The 17,924-nt window shown below is 41.6% G+C and overlaps 1 protein-coding gene across 10 annotated transcripts in view; it reads right to left on the bottom strand.

Annotated features, from left to right (window-relative positions):
• GPM6B (glycoprotein M6B) overlaps positions 1-17,924 on the bottom strand; it is a 184,129-nt gene that overhangs the window by 38,534 nt on the left and 127,671 nt on the right. For 3 of the 10 annotated variants that reach the window (XM_011994819.1, XM_011994818.1, XM_011994820.1), the window contains exon 2: positions 11,341-11,460. The exons of 6 other annotated variants lie outside the window; for them this stretch is intronic. In XM_011994819.1, the coding sequence (XP_011850209.1) occupies positions 11,341-11,460 (120 nt within the window). Of the gene's footprint in view, positions 1-11,340; positions 11,461-16,353; positions 16,392-17,924 lie in introns of all 10 variants that reach the window. One more of the 10 variants, XM_011994821.1, reaches the window with a different exon arrangement.

The following is a 17,924-nucleotide window of genomic DNA, read 5'->3' as shown; positions in this document are numbered from 1 at the left end:
GCCTCCCAAAGTGCTGGGATTACAGGCATGAGCCACTGTGCCCAGCCCTCAGTTCTAGCTTCTAATATAGAAAATATTTATAGGCACAACTCAGAAGAGCAAAGGCTTTTTGGGGTCTTCAAGTGTTTCTAAGCACGTAAAGGGACCTAACACCCAAAAAGTTCTGTGAACCACTAATATAGTGCATTAAAAAGATATGAAGTCAATTGACAGGGGCTTCCTGTCCAAGAGCAAAGTGTGAAATCAAATATAGGTTGCTTCTCAGTTCTCTCGTCTTTCATGCAGTCCTAGACATAAAAGTTCAACTACATAATGATAAGAATGTGGAAACTATTTCTAATGATAGAAAGGAAATCACTTTTTGGCAAGTCCTTTTAGAAGCTTGTCCTAAAATCTATTTAGTAAGGGATTTTCATTTTTGTGAAACCACTATGAAAGTCTTAAAATAGATGAGCCCTTAAAATAGATGAGTCTCTAATATTTGCCATATGGTACCAGCAGTAGAAGATAAGCAAGTCAATAAAAGCAATGATACGCTTACATGGCTGGGAATAAAAATATCCAACAACCAGATACTTGTTAGTCTCTTCCTTTGCCTTTTGTGGGAACTGGCTTTGGTTTTCCCAAAGGCTTTTAGCCTGCTGAAGTGGGACAGCAAGGAACCATGGAGATCAATGGAGAGTGGGGGAAGCCAGTTCTAAGTCCAGATGACACCGATTTTAAGAGCACAGCGATCTGGAGGCTACTCCAGACATTTGAGAAGAATTTAATATCTGCAGTTTTGAGCTTTAGCAGCAGTCAGTTTCCTTGACCATCTGGGCGACAGTGTCTCTACTTTCCTGGATTCTATTCCATTCCATGAGTGTCTGCCCAATCCCTGCCATGTGTAAGCCACTGTGGTGGTGGCTGCAAGTGTGCCCTCCTGGCTTTGATCCTTGTGGATGGGGTGAGGGGGTGGTAAGACACACAGACACATAAGGTATCACTAAAGTGGAATAAAGAGAGTGCTGACATAGGGACATGGGGGAGTGAGGTAGGGACAGATCTCCTTGGTTAGTGTGGATTGCTAAGGGAAAGGTTTATGGATGGCAGGAGGTGAAGAGGCCTTGAAGAACAGAAGAATTCCATGAAAAGCACAAGGGAAGGAGAGCAGGGCCAATGTGGTGTGGGAGATGTGGGGAGAGTTCAGGGTATAGCCAAGTTTATCAAAGACACCAGGGTAATGGTGGGGAGAAGTCAGGAACGTAGGACCCCCACTGCCTGGCCCAAGGAAGATGTCCAAGCCAGCCTCAAGCCTCTGTGCTTCACTTTGCAGCAAAGGGAAGAGAGGGAAGCTTGTGAGCAGGCGAGAGATGTGATTTGGGATGTGCTTTTAAGAGATGAATCTGGCACTTGTGTGTGGGCTGGATTGGAGTGGGTGCAAGCTAAACTCTTCAGTGGTAGGCGGTGGCAGAAGGGGTCTTCTGAGGTTTATTCATGGGGGCAGGACGTCTTCAGTAAAAGCAGGAAGGATAAAAATTGGACAAAACTGTGGAGCTATTAAGCAATCAACGTCATGCAACATTTTCTATTCGGGTGAGAAAGGGTAAGAGAATTTATGTGAACAAATCTTCACGAGGGCCATTCTAGAAAATGCAAACTAATCCACAGAGAAGGAGAGCAGATCAGTAGTTGCTTGGGGAGAGTGGGAGCATAGGAAGGGTGGAAAGAGTGGGGAATAGCGGCCACATCGCCATCCTGCTTGTGGTGCTGCTTTCACGAGCACACACGTATGTCAAGGCTTGTCAGACACTTTAAAGAGATGCACCATATGCATGTCAACTATACCACAAGAAAGTGTTTTCAAAAGACCTGTTTGTGAAGTTCAATTTCTACAAAACACACTAGTTTAAAAAGGTTGTGAACCCCTTTGGGAAACTAAGGACTGGTGGTGAAAGGCAAGAGCCACACTAACCTGGGTGATGGGAACCCTCCAGGCAGAGCAGAGGCATCCTCTGGGCAGAGGGTGAGGACAGCAAGGGTCAGGGAGGCCTTAGGGCCTTTACTAGACAAGCAGAGGGTAGGAGGCTACAGTGAGGGGAAAGGAAGATAAAGGGCGCCTGAGGAAGACATACCTGTTCCTCTAACCACAAAAACACACTCGTATGCCCTGCATACATCTCTATATGCATAGGGTGTTTATAGCACATGCTATATGCAAACACACACGTGTATGGCATATGTTGCATAAATAAATATATGTAGGTTTAAATATATTGGTTTATGCACTGTGTGCCTTTTAAAAGAATGAATTTCTCTTCAGGAAATACCAATAACACAGATTGTATGTAACATTCCAGACTTATCAAGCTATCCATGCCTGCAATAAGCTTAACATCTGGGACAAAGCAACCCCATGGACTTCTACTGCTTCACTTGGAACCAATTTCCTGACTCAAAGCATAGGACCTAGCCCAGGGGTTCTCAACTCTTCGTACTATTGGCATGGGCCATCCTTTGTTGGGGGAGGGGCAGTCCTGTGCACTGTAGGATGCTTAGCAGCATCCCTAACCTCTACCACTAGATACCTGAAAGGCATCTCCTGAAAGGCAGAAACTCCCCTGGATTGGGCAACACTGGTCTACCACAGTGGTTCTCAACCTTCGCTGCACAGGGGATCACCTGGTGGGGGAACTTTCAAGAACACTGATGCCTGGGCCCCAGCCTCAAGATTCTGAATGACTTGGTCTGGATGTGGCTTCGGGATTTTAAAAGACCTCCCCTCCCTTCCAGGTTTCTACTGTGAAGCTCAGGCTGATAACTTCTTATTCAAGAAAACCATCCCAAAAAGTTAACCCTATTTACATGCAGATGATTCTAGAAACCTCAATTAGCCAACCTAGTCTTTTTTTATTTTTATTTTTTTATTATTATTATTTTTTGAGACAGAGTCATGCTCTGTTGTCCAGGCTGGAGTGCAGTGGCGCAATCTCTGCTCACTGCAACCTCCACCACCTGGGTTCAAGTGATTCTCCTGTCTCAGCCTCCCAAGTAGCTTGGACTACAGGCACCCACCAATATTCCCGGCTAATTTTTGTATTTTATTTTATTTATTTATTTTTTTAGTAGAGATGGGGTTTCACCATGTTGGCCAGACTGGTCTCAAACTCCTGACCACGAGTAGCCAATCTAATCTTAACTTACTTAACAAACACATACTGAGCTCCTATGCAACTCTCAGAGTGCAAGGTCTTGACCAGCCTGGCCCAGGAAATGAGCCATGTATACAATGGACACTAAAATTAGACAATTTCATACAGAGTCACACATTGTGAGTGCTAAAAATAAGGTGATCATCATTCAACACTATGAACGAGTGCTTTCTTGGTCCCAGGTCCCAAGCCAGGCCAAAGCAGGGAGCAAGGCATGAAGACCTCTGCTCACAGAGAGCTTAGAGTCTAGTGCCTCAGAAAGGCCATCAAACACCTGCCAGGTACTCATTTAACCCAGTGATACATTCTCTGAGAGGTGAGGCTTTGGGAAAGTGAAGAGGTTATGATCATTAAGGAGATGGAGGATGCATATGAACTGTGAAATGTTTATACAGCCTGTGGCAGGCAGCTAAGACACCCTCAATGATCCCCACAAATCTACATTCATGGCCTTGTGTAATTCCCTCCCCTGAATGTGGGCTGGACCTAGTGGCTCACTTCTTAGGACTAGAATATGGCAAAAGTGATGGGATATCACTTCCCTGATTAGGTTTCAAAAGACTGACTTCTGTCCTGTTAGCATTGTCTCTCTGGCTGGCACATTCTCTTACCTGCTCACTTGCTCTCTCTCTCTGATGAAGTCATCTGCTATGTCATGAAGTAGCTATGGAGAGCCCACACATGGCAAAAAATCAAGGGAGGTTTTAGGCCAACAGCTTGTGAGGAACTGAGGCCCTCAGTCCAAGAGGCCTCAAGTAACCAAGTCCTGCCAATAGCCATGTGAATGAGCTTGGAAGTGGATCCTTCCCCAGTTAGGCCTTCAGATGAGACTGCAATCTCATTAGAGTTTCTGAGATAGCTAAGCTCAGCACAGACTCTTGACCTATGGAAGCCGAGATAATATATGTTTTTGTTTCTAGCCACTATGTTTTGGAGGAATTTGTTATGCAACAGTTGATAACTAACACACAGCCTGAGCTCTGATGTTTCCCTACAGCTTTACAATAGAATGTTTTTGCATTGGCTCTTATACACAAAGATATAGTGGCAATAGCAAAACATTACTTCGAGAGGAATTTACTTCAAATTCAATAGTACTGTCTGTTACAGATGTGGAAATTTGATTTTGAGCACTTAACTGTAAATACATATACAGGTTGAACACAGATATACACAGGATGAACTGAAATGATACTTTACCAAAGATGTTATAATGAGGGGTTATGGCCTTCTATGTATATAGCAGTGGTGGTCAAACTTTACTGTGCATTAGAATTGCCTGGGGGAGCTTCTTAAAATGGGCCAAATTTCTGGGACCCATTGCAGATAGGGTAGCTGGGAATCTGATTTTTCTTTTTAAGAGATTGGGTCTTGCTATATTGCCCAGGCTGAACTCGAACTTCTGGGCTCAAGTGATCCTCCTGCCTTAGCCTCCCAAGTAGCTGGGACTACAGATGTGTGCCACTAAGCCCATATGAAATCTAAATTTTTAACCAGCATTCTTAGGGATTCTGATTCAGGGCACTGGAACCTCATACTTTGAAAAAAAAAAATTAAAGAAACGATCCCCAACACTACATTTAATAAACCACAAATGTCTTTTCTATACACAGAAAATAAAACTTGCTAAAGTGCACTGAATAGAACACTAGATGAAAGTAGCTCACAATATCCACTTAACGGGACTTGGTTTATTATGGGAAAACTCAGAAAAGGACCTGAAAGAGGCCAGAGTGGCTGAGCTTCTAGAAAGTGCCAAGAAATTCTCTGAAAAAGGGCTGAGCCTTAGTTGACAGCCTGTGAGCAGGGAGTCCCTATTCCCCACAGAGAGCAAGGATTCTGGGGCCTGGAGGGCAGAGGATGAGGGATGTTTGATGCAGAAGATTTTAGGAAACTGAGTGCCGGGCAAAGTTTTTAGGTGTTGCCTAACATCAGTAGATAGAGTATTGCATTTTGGCACACTTTGCAAATTCTAAGTCAAGGATTGGCAATTGTTTTCTGTAAAGGACCAGATGGCAAATATTTTTGCCTTTGCAGGGTGTACAGTTGCAGCTTCTCAACTCTGCTAGTGGAGTATGAAAGCAGCCACAGACAATCAAATGGGCCTCGCTGATTCCAATAACAGTTTCTTTACAAAAACAGTGGGTGGCATCACCAGCCTGGTCTGTCAAATCCTCACAGGAATCTCGATTTATTGCCACTGGGAAACAGCACATGAATGTAAACAAGGTTTTCTCAAGACACAGGAAGGCTTGTTTCGATCCCATTACCTCTCCTACCAGCCTGACATTTCATCCCTAGATAGTCCTTGGGGGTGAAAGCATTGTTCATGGAAGTCTCCAGAAACTACAAGCATGATGATCTTCAGAGAAAGATTTGTCCCACCTAAATGACTCTGACACCCAGAGCATTCCGTTTAGTACAAAAGCCAATTCATATAAGCTTTTCATAGATGTGGACGCATTCAGGGGGTGGGGATGTGGCTTATTTGGGAGTGAACTTCGGCACCCAAAAGGACACAGCCTGGGGAGGTGGGAAGACCCAAGTGGCTGACTTCAGCTACTCCCCAGCTACTTCAGAGTAATTCCAGTTACCTCTAAGGGTGGCAAAAGATTTCAAAGCAAAATTAATTTTAATGGACTCTAGTTAGATTTATATGAAAACATGTAATTTCAAAGGCAGCAAATAACAGATGGCACTACTTCTCAAAGACCGAGAAGTACTCAGTCTTGAATAATCCAAGTCAGTGTCCCCAAAATCAGACATGTCTGACAGAAAGCCTCAGATCAACACTCAATACTCATTGATCTGCTTTCTCTGTCTGCCTACTCTAAGATGAGAAGCAAACATAAGACCAAAAGACAAAGGGAGCTGATATGTCACAGACACAGTAAGCCATTGTTACATAATCAGGTGCTAATCACAGACTAACAATATAGCACATAAACAATGGAACATTCATAAACAATCAAGAAATTATTTATATCGATATATATTTGTTTATAGTTATAAATAAATTCTTTATATGTGTATATATAGTCGTGATATATATACACACACACACACACACATATATAATCACGACTGCCATAGCAGTCAGTAAATAAAGTATAAAATCATTAACTGCTGTATATGGCACTTTTCTGGTGAAAACTGCAGGTGCTTTGAAAATGAAAGAATTGATACATCTCAAAAAAAGGCAACGTACTCTAAAAATCTCAGGGACCTTACAGCATGAGCCTGAGCTACAATGCGCTTCCACTGTGTTCACCACTTACCTCCATGTAACCAGAAACATTTTGAGTAACTGAAAGGCATCAGACAGACTGAGAGCGTCCACTGGCTTAGGCTGGATAAGCTAAGAAAGCTTCTGCAACCAGCCTCTGGGGATAGAATGACACCACCAGCAGAACCCACATGGCACGACCAGACTGTCAGTTATGGTAGACACCCAACTATGGCCAGAGGTACAATGGTACATGCAGAAGGATTAAGGGTTTTTGTTCCCTCTTAAAATACATTTCAAGTGGTTTGGGAGAAGACCTCAAACTTAGTGGCCTTACACCTTAGGTTAGGAAAGAGTGACACTAAAGAACAATGACAAAAATCCAGTAGCATTTCCCAGGACTTATAGCTACAGGTGTTCCTCTACAAAGCAGATCGGTGAGAGAGAAGTCCCAGGCTCAGCCTAGAAGGGGGCCAAGGGATAAAGTCTGCAGTTCCCAGGAGTCAGCCTGTGGTTACATCTGGGCAGACACAGTGCAACATGAGTGAACAGCAGTGCTGGACCCTCCCTGTCAGTCTGCTACCCTGCCCTCCACCCGCCAAACCCCGTGGTGACTCAGGAATCCGTTCTCTGTGGTGCAAATCACAACACTTGGGCTTCTTGCTAAATACCAACACTCCCCGGGGCCCTCCTCTCCCAGCATCCTCTGTGACAGTCCCTATGTAGAGAGTGTGCTCTTTATCCTGACTTCTGGAATTACCTGTGGCCATCTTAACTGAAACATCAGAGCAATTTGGATTTGAGAGGGAGGAAACTGGTGATATGTGAAGTGGGTGGTTGTTCTACTCCTTCCTTGTGAGACTGAATTCTGAATTACAGATTTAACTGTATATAAAGAACCACTTTTAGTCCACCAAGAATGGCAGCCTATATTTAGTCACGGCATCTTGCATGCCATTGGATTATATTAAAGAGGGAGATAAGAGACATTTGAGAATTTATCCCAAGCTTCCATCAACTGCTTTCTCCTCTGGCCCTCACTTTGCCACAAAGAAACAAACCTTTCTCATCTTCACTGCCCCTTCCCCAAGCTCCCTCATGAGACAAGCAGGTAAGAGAAGCAAGCTCACTGTTTTTCAAATCAGTCAGGACTCAGCAAATTAATGACTGCCTTGACATTGCTTAGACATGCCTCTCCCTAAATAGAAAGGGAAAGAACAAAGGATGAATACCTTTAGCAATTCTTTATCTTTTCCAAAGATGAAGATTTCTAGATCTCTTGAGGGTAAATTCACATAATCAATTCCTTCCTGTCTTCTCCCTTCTTGCTCTTGGACCTTGCTCTGAATTAGTGCTTCTCAAGCTTTAACATGCATAGGAACCACCTGGAAGTCTTATGAAAATGCAGATTCTGATTCAGTGGGGCTGGTTGGGGCCTGGGACTCTGCATTTCTAACAAGCTCCCAGAGGTGTCGATTCTGCTGGTCCACAGCCTGCACTTGGAATAGAGGATCTAGAGTTTCTTAGGCTATCCTCTGGAGCCTGTATAACACAATCTACAACAGCCTGGAAGTACTCCCTCCATGTTAAGCACAATAGTCCATTGACTGGAGACTCAGCATGAACTACTCCCTGCTTCATCGCTTGCCTGCATCTCAGACCACCACCTCAGGCCAGGCCCCTAGGGCAGCATCGCGAGGGATAGCCCATGTGGCCATACATCCTTTCATCTCCTGAAGGCAGAAAAGATGTAGACACTACATGTCCAAAGCAGCTAAAAATTGAAAAGGAAAAAGAGACAACGAAAGAATAACTATCCAACTGCTAAAGATGGAATTCTACTGGGAAGTAGTAGCAAGAAAAAGAAAACCATGAAAAGGGTCCTGGAACCATCCTGGAACCACCATGACCTTTCCAACAGGGAATAAGGAAGTTGCTGGATAAGGGCAGTCTCCGCTACAGTAACTGCATGAGTGGGAGAGGCATTTTCCTTTGGCAAAAATTTCCTGGTCAGCCTTTATGAAAACCTCTTTTTCCCCATGGAAAAAGGCTGACAACTCTGCAAAAAATTAAAAAAAAAAAAAAGCCATATGGAATTCCCTATTTTTTGCCTCATACCATCTGGTTGGGGTTGGAGATCTAAGTATAGAATGGCAACGGCATTGATTTAGGAGCCAACAAAATCTGTAAGTGTCTGGGAAGGCAATGGCATGGCTGGAGTGGGTCCCTTCACTCTGTGGCCTGCACTGTAGGCCTTACAATATCACACATAAGGTCTCTGCAGACAGCTCCAGACACAAGCAGTCCCCGTGGAGACATCTTTTTTCCAATTATTTCCATCAATGCACACAAAAGGTTAAAACTATGTGTAGGTGGAGATTGTTTCAGGATCTGGGAAGATAATTCTTTAAGTCAAATTCAGTGATTTTGTTTCTCCCCCTCGGGCAAGAACCTGCTAGTTCATGGAATTCTCACTTGCAGTAGTATCACCAGCAACCTGATACTATTAGACTCTCACAATCTTTCATCGTATCATTCTGGAATTCCAAAAAACTTGAAAAGTAATGTTTTTGTTTTTCTCCCCTAACTCATCTGGCAGCAAAACCTGTTCTGATCTCATCTTCCTTGGTGCCAAAATCTCACCTGAATGGACAAGGAGTTGTTTATAGTGTTGGGCTCTCCAGAAAGATTAATGAGTTAGATTTGCAGAGACACTGAGCAGCGGCATCATGCAGTACATGATGTACGCACTGTGTTATCTTTTGGAAACCCCAATTCTTTGGAATTCTGAAAGAAATCAGTTTCAGAAAAAAAGAAAATGGAGCCTCGTATGTTTCTTCTCAGCTGCCACTGCTGCTACGAACACCCAGATTCTGGTGTTTCACTGTAGGATCAAAAAGCACACAAATCTTATTGCAATGCTTTTACAGGGAACTGCTCAACAAGTGGAGAAAACTCTTCAGAAGCAATTGACAGAGGTTTTTTCACTCCCCCCAACAAGATACTGTGTTTATTCTTTACCAGTTTAATGAACTAAAATACAGGAAAGAATAAGTATTTTTCTGGGTTTCCAGTTGGCCTGATGTCATTCAACACTCTTAAAATGAAGACTCTTAAAGACTCTCAAGATGAAGAGGGACTCTTCCCTCAAGCAGTAGTTTCTGATAACTTGAGGGCTTCTTGTCACGTTAAAAAAATACCCCTTTCCCCACTCTCCACCCTTGAATTATGCACATCTCATGGCTTTTTTTGCTGCTTTTTTAAAAAGCAGCTTTATTGAGATACAATTTATATTCTATAAAATTCACCTGTTTTAAGTGTACAATTCAATGATTTTGAGTAAATGCACAGAGTTGTGTGACCATCACCACAATCTAATTTTAGAACATTTTCATCACACCAAAAGTGATCCCTTGTGCCCATCTGTAGTTGCTCCCCAATCCTCCCTTCTCTGAGCCTCTGGTGACCACTAATCTACTTCTTATCTCACCAGTTCTGTACATTTAACATAAACAGAGTGGTAGAACATTTGGTCTCTTGTGTCTGGCTTCTTTCACTTAGCATGATATTTTTGAGGTTCGTCCATGTTGTAACATGCACCAATATTTCATTTCTTTTTATTGCTGAATAGTAGCTATTGTATGGATATATCATGTCTAATGACGTTTTTTTAAATCAAGATTCCAGAACCCTCCATATTCTTTATAGGATCTATGAGAATGGATGGCTGATGTCACCTCGTGCTCACCCTATTTAGCCAGCGCTGTACAGGCACACACAGAACCAGCACCTGATAGCCATAGGACAGATGAAGGAATGCAGAACCCAAGACAGAACTAAATCCAAAGTCAGATTTCGTTTTAATTAACCTGACACCACAATTTAGATTTTAAAGGAAAAACTTTTATTAATCATGGATTTTATGACTTTGTAATTCAATGGGCAACTTACATTGTACCTTGGGATTGCCCTTTCTGGAGCTGTACATGCTACGTTTACTCCTGAGGAAGTTAGCAAGCATTTGGAAGAAATGTTATGGATTGATGCAAAATCACAGAAATACTTTAAACCTGTTACTGTGTTTATCCGACCTACCACCTGCCCTTTATGTTTGCATTTTATGTAGTTTGAACTACGGTTGTGCACTGGCAAAATCAGTGAGTTTTTAGCTAACTGAGCTGGGTATTATGACTTGTGTTGGCTTTGGGAACGTGGGAGGTTGGATATTCATACTGCTTTGCCTTTTGCCCCTTCTAGATCCCCAAATCAGCTGTTGCACACCTCACCCAGATCCAGCACCTAGCAGTTCTGAATGGCCAATGTTCCTCACGAGCAAGGAAAATGGAAACTGTACCCACTGAACCTACCTGATGGGAATCGGGTACACGGTTATCCAATCCTACTTTCACAGCTTTGATTTCTCTTTCTCAAAGGCAATGACTGATGTGAGAGGGTGGTGCAGAGCAGCAGGGCTGGGAAGACATTTGGGGACACTCACGGTACTCTCAGAGCCAAGGCTCCTTGAAGGCCCTGGCCCAGTTCTTGGCCACATGGGGGATGTGGGTGGCCCCCCTCCCCCATTATTGGTTCAGGCATTGGAAATTTCATGGTTAACCAAAGGCATATCTCACTATACATTGTTCCCTTTGAGAAGAAGAGGTGATTGAAGGTGAAGAAAGAGGGAAGAGGGAAGAAAGGGAAGAAGGAGAAGAAAGTGGAGAAAGATGGGGTGGAATGGAGAGGGAGAGAGAAAAAGAAAGATGATTAAAAAATGTTTATAGGGTGAATTCCACCCACGCCCGTGTGAACAAATTAATGCACCAAGCAAAACATAAAATATCACCAAGCTGCAAGAGCCATTACAAATAATATTAAAGATAACAGTTGACTTGCTATTACAATTCACCCCAAGGCTGTATTTACCTGGACTGCTCAAGGGGCTAGCCCTGTCCCCCAGGGTTGGCACGGGATGGTACTGGTGGTTCTTTGAGCCTGGGTACATCCAGTGGTACCTGCCAATTTCCATTTCAGCTCTGCTGTTCACTGCCAATTTCAGGTGGCAAAGAGTCAGTGTCTCTATCTCCAGCAAAGATTCTATATCAGCATTTTTATTTATTCTTTACCATAGAAAGGAAATGGGGAGTTTAAAAAATATGCTTTTGAAATGCAACCCTTCAGTACCAGCATGATCCATTGAGAATGTCCTCCATTTCTAAATTGAAGTTTATGTAAATCACCAAAATGATCTTTATTTTCTACATCTTCCCCCACCCCCACCATATCCCGCTTCTTAAAATGCTCATTTGGGAAAGATACTATTTATAGTGAAAATTTGGCTTCTCACAATAATATTTTTCTTTCTGTTTCCTTTTCAGACCAACAGAGCACTAACAGAGCACTATAATTATTGCCAGCTGCACTCGCGAAGGTGAACGCAGGCTCCCTCTCTGTACGAGTATCCAGTTCTAGTCCAGAAAACCTGGCAAACAACCCAATGGTCTGCTGAATCTTGAATGAAATGCTTGTCTTCCCATTGACGTCTGCAGTATTGTCTGTCACCTCATCTTAAACTCAGAACGTCTGAGCCTAGAATGTTCTGGATTAAATCCTGTTCCAGTTATCTCCCATGTGCTATACAGAAAGGGCTACTGGTCTTGGGCTCGAACCACTGCTTAATTACACACATGGTGACAGCTGGCACTCCCTGAGGACTCAGGTCTCTATCTGGTAATATGATACAATACTTCCCACTTCTTAGGGGACTGCAAAGAAAAATACCTACCAATTTCCCTAGCACAGAGTAGGCGTCTCGTAAAAGTTACTTGAATTACAATCTTGAAATCTCAAAGAGATCATAAGGTTGCTATGGCTAGTTTATCTCTGAGAATTCCATAAAACCTAATAAGGGGTTACATCTTCTGGGGCACCACAAATATTTAAGGATTAAAAAAAAAAGATTGTGCCATTGATGTGGGTAATGATTCCATCAGAAGATCAGGTCACAATGCACCATCTGGCAGCTCAGGTCTCTGAGGAGAAGAACCTAGTAAAGCCACAGTGTGAGGCAAGCAAAACCTCACAAAGCCTTTATAAAATCCCAACTCCACTCTCCACAATCTCTGAAAACTTGTAAGGTTATTTCAGGTTTGGAAGCAGAAACATGTTCTAGAGTGTTTCAGAAAAAATCTTTTTGACTTCGAGGTAAGGCATACATAACTTACTTAAAACCGGGGTGGGGAGGTGCAGAAAAGATGCTGGGATAAGATCAGAACTGCACAATGAAACTACTTTTGCTACTGCTATTTTTGTGGTCAATAATGATGATGGCAGCTAAAATTTATGGAATGCTTACAATGTACTTATTCACTGCACTCAGCACGTGGTACGTATTACATTTGTCACAACCAACCTCTGAAATAGGTACTATTATTATTCCATTTTTACAAGGGAACAACCCGAGGGCAAGGAGAAGGTAATGATCACTTGCCCGAGATCTTTCAGCCAGGAGGTAGAGAAGCCTGAAGGTGAACCTTAGCAATTTCACTCAAGAGGGCACACTTTAGAAACCACCATATATCCTACTGTGACCTCTGCGTGTATTGCAATTTTCTACCCTTTTGCTGAGGCAACAGTTAGCCTAACAAGAGTGTTTCCGAGGTGTATTTGCAGTTGAGTTGTGCTTCTGTATCTCCTAAAGAAACGGTCCAGGTCCTAAGCTACTGATGTTATCTCAGGCTTCTTAAAATTTCTTAACTTTCAGCCTTCCTTAGATTGAGATTTTTGTGGGCTGGGTGTGGTGGCTCACACCTGTAATCCCAGCACTTTGGGAGGCCAAGGCAGGCAGATCACTTGAGGTCAGGAGTTCAAAACCAGCCTGGCCAATATGGTGAAACCCTGTCTCTACTAAAAATTAAAAAAAAAAAAAAAAAGGCCAAGTCCTTTGGCTCGCTCGCGCCTGTAATTCCAACACTTTGGGAGGCCGAGGCAGCCAGATCACCTGAGGTGACGAGTTTGATACCAGCCTGGCCAACATGGTGAAACTCTGTCTCCGCTAAAAACAAAAAAATTAGCTGGGCGTAGTGGTGCACACCTGTAGTCCCAGCTACTTGGGAGGCTGAGGCAGAAGAATCGCTTGAACCCAGAGGAGATGGAGGTTGCAGTGAGTTGAGATTGTGCCACTGCACTCCAGTCTAGGTGACAGGGTAAGACTCTGTCTCGGGGGGGGGGGGAAAAAAAAAACAGATTTAGATTTTTGCTTTACAGTTCGGGAGATTCTCTCTCAGGAATAGGTGTTGCTACATTCTCCGAAGACAAGAAAACCCAGTGGGGTTGACAGAAAAAAACAGAAGGTCAAGGCACTTCATGATCTGATCTGATTTTCTCTTGGTAAAGGGTCTGTAAGCCCTCCACATAGACACCTAAGCAAGAGGATTCTAAGTAGCTCTATCACTTTTGATCTGGAAATTTGTATCCTTTTAAAAAATTTGTCTATACATACTCAGCACACAGGTGCCCAATAAACACTGGCTGAATAAATATTTGGTTGAAAGCAAGGGAGCACCCTGGGACCCTGTGGACCCAGAAATGGACCTCTAGACCTCCCACCATGCTGACTTTTACCCAAGCCAGGCCATGCAATTCAGGGTATCTCTGCAGAGGATTCATCCATGCTCTGTGCTCATCTCCTCATATGGATGGGGTAAGCATCCAGATGCTCAGGCAAGCAAGCACAGGCTGCTAGGCAATGACAATGAAAAATCATGGACTGCTCAATGTAAACGTGTTTTCTGAGAAAAACATGGTAGCCATGCCTAAGACCCTTAATTCAGCATTAAAAAAAAATGAATAGATCCAGAAGACACACCGATGGGATAGACAACTGGATGGATGTGTTCCAAATCCCCTGGACTTATTCTTCTGGAGAGGCCTTTTTACATCAGTATATCTTTAGATATGAAAGAAAAGAAAAATCACTTCTATTTTATATTTTTGAGCCAAATTTAAATAAAGGCATTAAATATAGTTATTCATAAAATTTGAAAAAACACAGTATACATTTTAATCCCAAGGACAGGATCCCAACACCTAAAAGGCAGTCACAGGATTCCAAGAGGATGCCTTGGCTCAAAAGGTCTTTTAAAATGTCAAGTTGATTCTAGGCACCTGGCAAGAAATGGGAAAATGTTTTATGCCCTCCAGAGGGAAGACTGCAAAATGTTCTCCCTAAGAGAGAAGATAGAGATGAGGTGACCAGTGGTGGCTTATGAAGACAAACACAGCTGTGAGTGGTCATTGCCAAAGGTGGGCATGAAACAAGGGGAAATTGCAAAAAGGAAAGCAAAACAATGCCTTGTTCATTTTTCCCCATTTACTTATTTAATGTAATTTAGTGACAAGGCTGAACGAACGAACTTCAGACTGTCATGCTTCTTAGCACCTAGGAAATTATCACTGGAAGCAACTAAGTGACAAACACTGAGCTTCCAAGAAAGACCATATTCACTGAGCAAGGTCTTTCAAAGCTATATTTGTTATCCTTCATTTTTAGCTATTATTTAAAATATTAAGGAATGCCATAACAATGCTATAAATATAGTAAAGATTGGTAAGTTATAGCCATCTGCTTTCATTTATAAGATTTTATTGGACCACAGTTGCACCCATTTGTTTACATACTATCTAGGGCTGCTTTCATGCTACAGTGGCAGATTTGAACAGCTACAACAGACACTGAGTGGTCTGCAGCACCTAAAATATTTACTATCTGACCTTTACAGAAAAAGTGTGTTGACCGTTGATTTTAAATACAGCATAGTAAGACTTGGCTACATAAAGCAGTTAATGCAATTAATAAAATCAGCCTATCAAATAGGAAATTACTATATTTTCTCTTATGTACTCTTTGACGAGAAATATCACTCAGCTGGCTAAGGATCAAAATTCTCCTTTATGGCATTTTGTCTGCTATTTAATCTGCCACCAATCAGCAAAATTATTATTAAAACCAAGATTATACTACCTCTAATCGTCCCTAAGCACCCTTGTACTCCTGTAACGTGAGCTGAAGGGACAGAGGAAGAATAACATTTCAAAGGAGAACACCTTTTTTGTTTGTTTTTTGTTTGTTTGTTTGCTTTGAGACAGAGTCTTGCTCTGTCACCCAGGCTGGAGCACAGTGGTGCTATCTCGGATCATTGCAACCTCCGCCTCCCGGGTTCACGCCATTCTCCTGCCTCAGCCTCCAGAGTAGCTGGGACTACAGACACCCGCCACCACACCCAGCTAATTTTGTTTTTGTATTTTTAGTAGAGACAGGGTTTCACCATGTTAGCCAGGATGGTCTCGATCTCTTGACCTCGTGATCCACCCGCCTCGGCCTCCCAAACTGCTGGGATTATAGGCGTGAGCCACCGAGCCCGGCCGAGAACACCATTAAATGAATAAATGAATGAACAACAAAGCACATTTGTGAAACTGGGATTGTAACCTCCCTCGCTTAAAAACAGTTGGTGTGGTCACGTTCTTCCTGCATTCCATGGCCATCCCTACTCCCGGTCAACTATCTCCCATGTATGTACATTTGGTCCAAAGGAGAAAAAAGCAAGAGTGTCTTTTTAACAATCCAATCCATCACAGTCACAGAGAGGGGAAGTTTAACTCATGGGGACACTGGTTATTTAGAATGTTCTCAGATACATCAAGACTAAGTCACTCTATTAAGATCATTTAGTCTACTTTGACCCTGTACTTCCAAAGTAACAGAGAAATGTGATCTTGAAAATCATAATAATCTTAATTCAGGGTTTATACTCAATTTCAGGGAAGGAAAATCTAAATTTCCAGAAATGGCCCAGAATTCTTTTTCTAATGAAATAGCAAGGTCAAGTCTTGAAAAATATTCTAATGGAATTAATAATGTAAAAGTAGAAGATGTACCAAATGGCTCGTTGAGATCTTTTCCGCATTTAAATGTTCTTAAAAAAAAAAAAAAAAAGTCAAAGGAAGCTGTATCATACCTACCACATATGTTCCGCACCATCTGGCCAGCCACTTTTCTCTACAGCCTATTCCCCAGACACCAACTCTTCAGATGTCCACCTTGGCAAATTCTTACAGATAATAACTGCATCTAAAACTTCCTCTGTACCATATTTATATAGCCAAGTTAGAAAATGTCAATACAAATTTCAAAATGCAATAATTTGCAGATTATCAGGAATAGTGTAACGTGTGCTATGCATCCCTTTGAGTTTTTAATCACACAAGTCGTATATTCTAGAGGAGTGCTTTTCTTCCTAAATGAAAAATGAGAGCCAAAAGCACATATATTTTGCTAAATTTAAAAAAACACATAAGAAATTGTATCTATTTGATCAAAAAGATTAAAATGGATGTGTTAATTTTTTAAGGAAGTCAATAATTTAAATTCATTTCTTACTTTGACTATATCCTGTAATTTATTTTAAATTACACATTGTTTCCCATTCACTATATTTTTCTTCCTGTGTGGTTAGGAATTTAATTCGATGCCTGTAATTTATTTCAGCAATGATTCATAGGAAGTTAACTAGCCTTACTATAATTGTTTCAGTAGAATTCAATTACCTACATATAATGAAAATAATTTTCATAACAGATATATTTTCCCCCATAATAGAGCATACAAAGTTGTTATGATTCAATTGTTTTTCTACTCAGTGATTACCCACTCTCAGCAATTTCAGATGCATTTATTTTCACAAATGAAATGACATCAAGTAATACTCCACTGAAATCAATGGAAACCTACTCTCTATCTTTTTATTATTGGGTTCATGATCTATTTCTTTTGATTCTGTCTTATTCATTTCCTTTGCTTATTCCATGTCAGTGAATCTACTTACTCAATCTTCACACTTTAATGTTTTCAATTTAAAAACTGTCATTTGTAATAATTTGGCATTTCTTACATCCATCTAAGAAAATCTGCTTGTTTTCCTTAAAAATCCCTAAATATCTACTAAATACTTCTTGTGAATTTTGGTATCTGGTAGCATTCCGTGATAAAAACTTTGAGACTGAAAAAACACAAATGCTCTCCTTTTCTAAGGACATGGATTAATTTTGTCTAAAGTAGAAACAAAGTCATTCTGATTTAGTTTAAGGAAAGAGCCTTCTTTGTAGGAGTTAGTGAATCATAATAGCTGGGTTGTATTGTCCTGCCGAAACTCGCAGGAAAGATCCCAACTAGAAAAGCAAGGTCAATTCATAAAGCTAAGTTTAATTTACATTCTTAACAGACACTGCAATAATTATCCACAGATATTAATTCACATGCTATTGGGTATTAGCCATTGGGCAATAATACCCCAAATTAAGAGAGAGGCATCGCTCCATCACCAACCATTGAAAACAGATGGGAGAGGAGAAACACAGGAAAAAAAATATATATGTGCCTAAAAAACTCTACGTAAAGTGATAAAATTTACAGGATTAAATTTAATGAATAAAACCCTTTGCTGAAAGGC

The sequence above is a fragment of the Mandrillus leucophaeus genome, unplaced genomic scaffold (assembly GCF_000951045.1).
Source record: "Mandrillus leucophaeus isolate KB7577 unplaced genomic scaffold, Mleu.le_1.0 Scaffold462, whole genome shotgun sequence".
Taxonomy (NCBI): domain Eukaryota; kingdom Metazoa; phylum Chordata; class Mammalia; order Primates; family Cercopithecidae; genus Mandrillus; species Mandrillus leucophaeus.
Note: the sequence above shows the minus strand (reverse complement) of the source record. Positions and strands in the feature narration are given on the sequence as shown.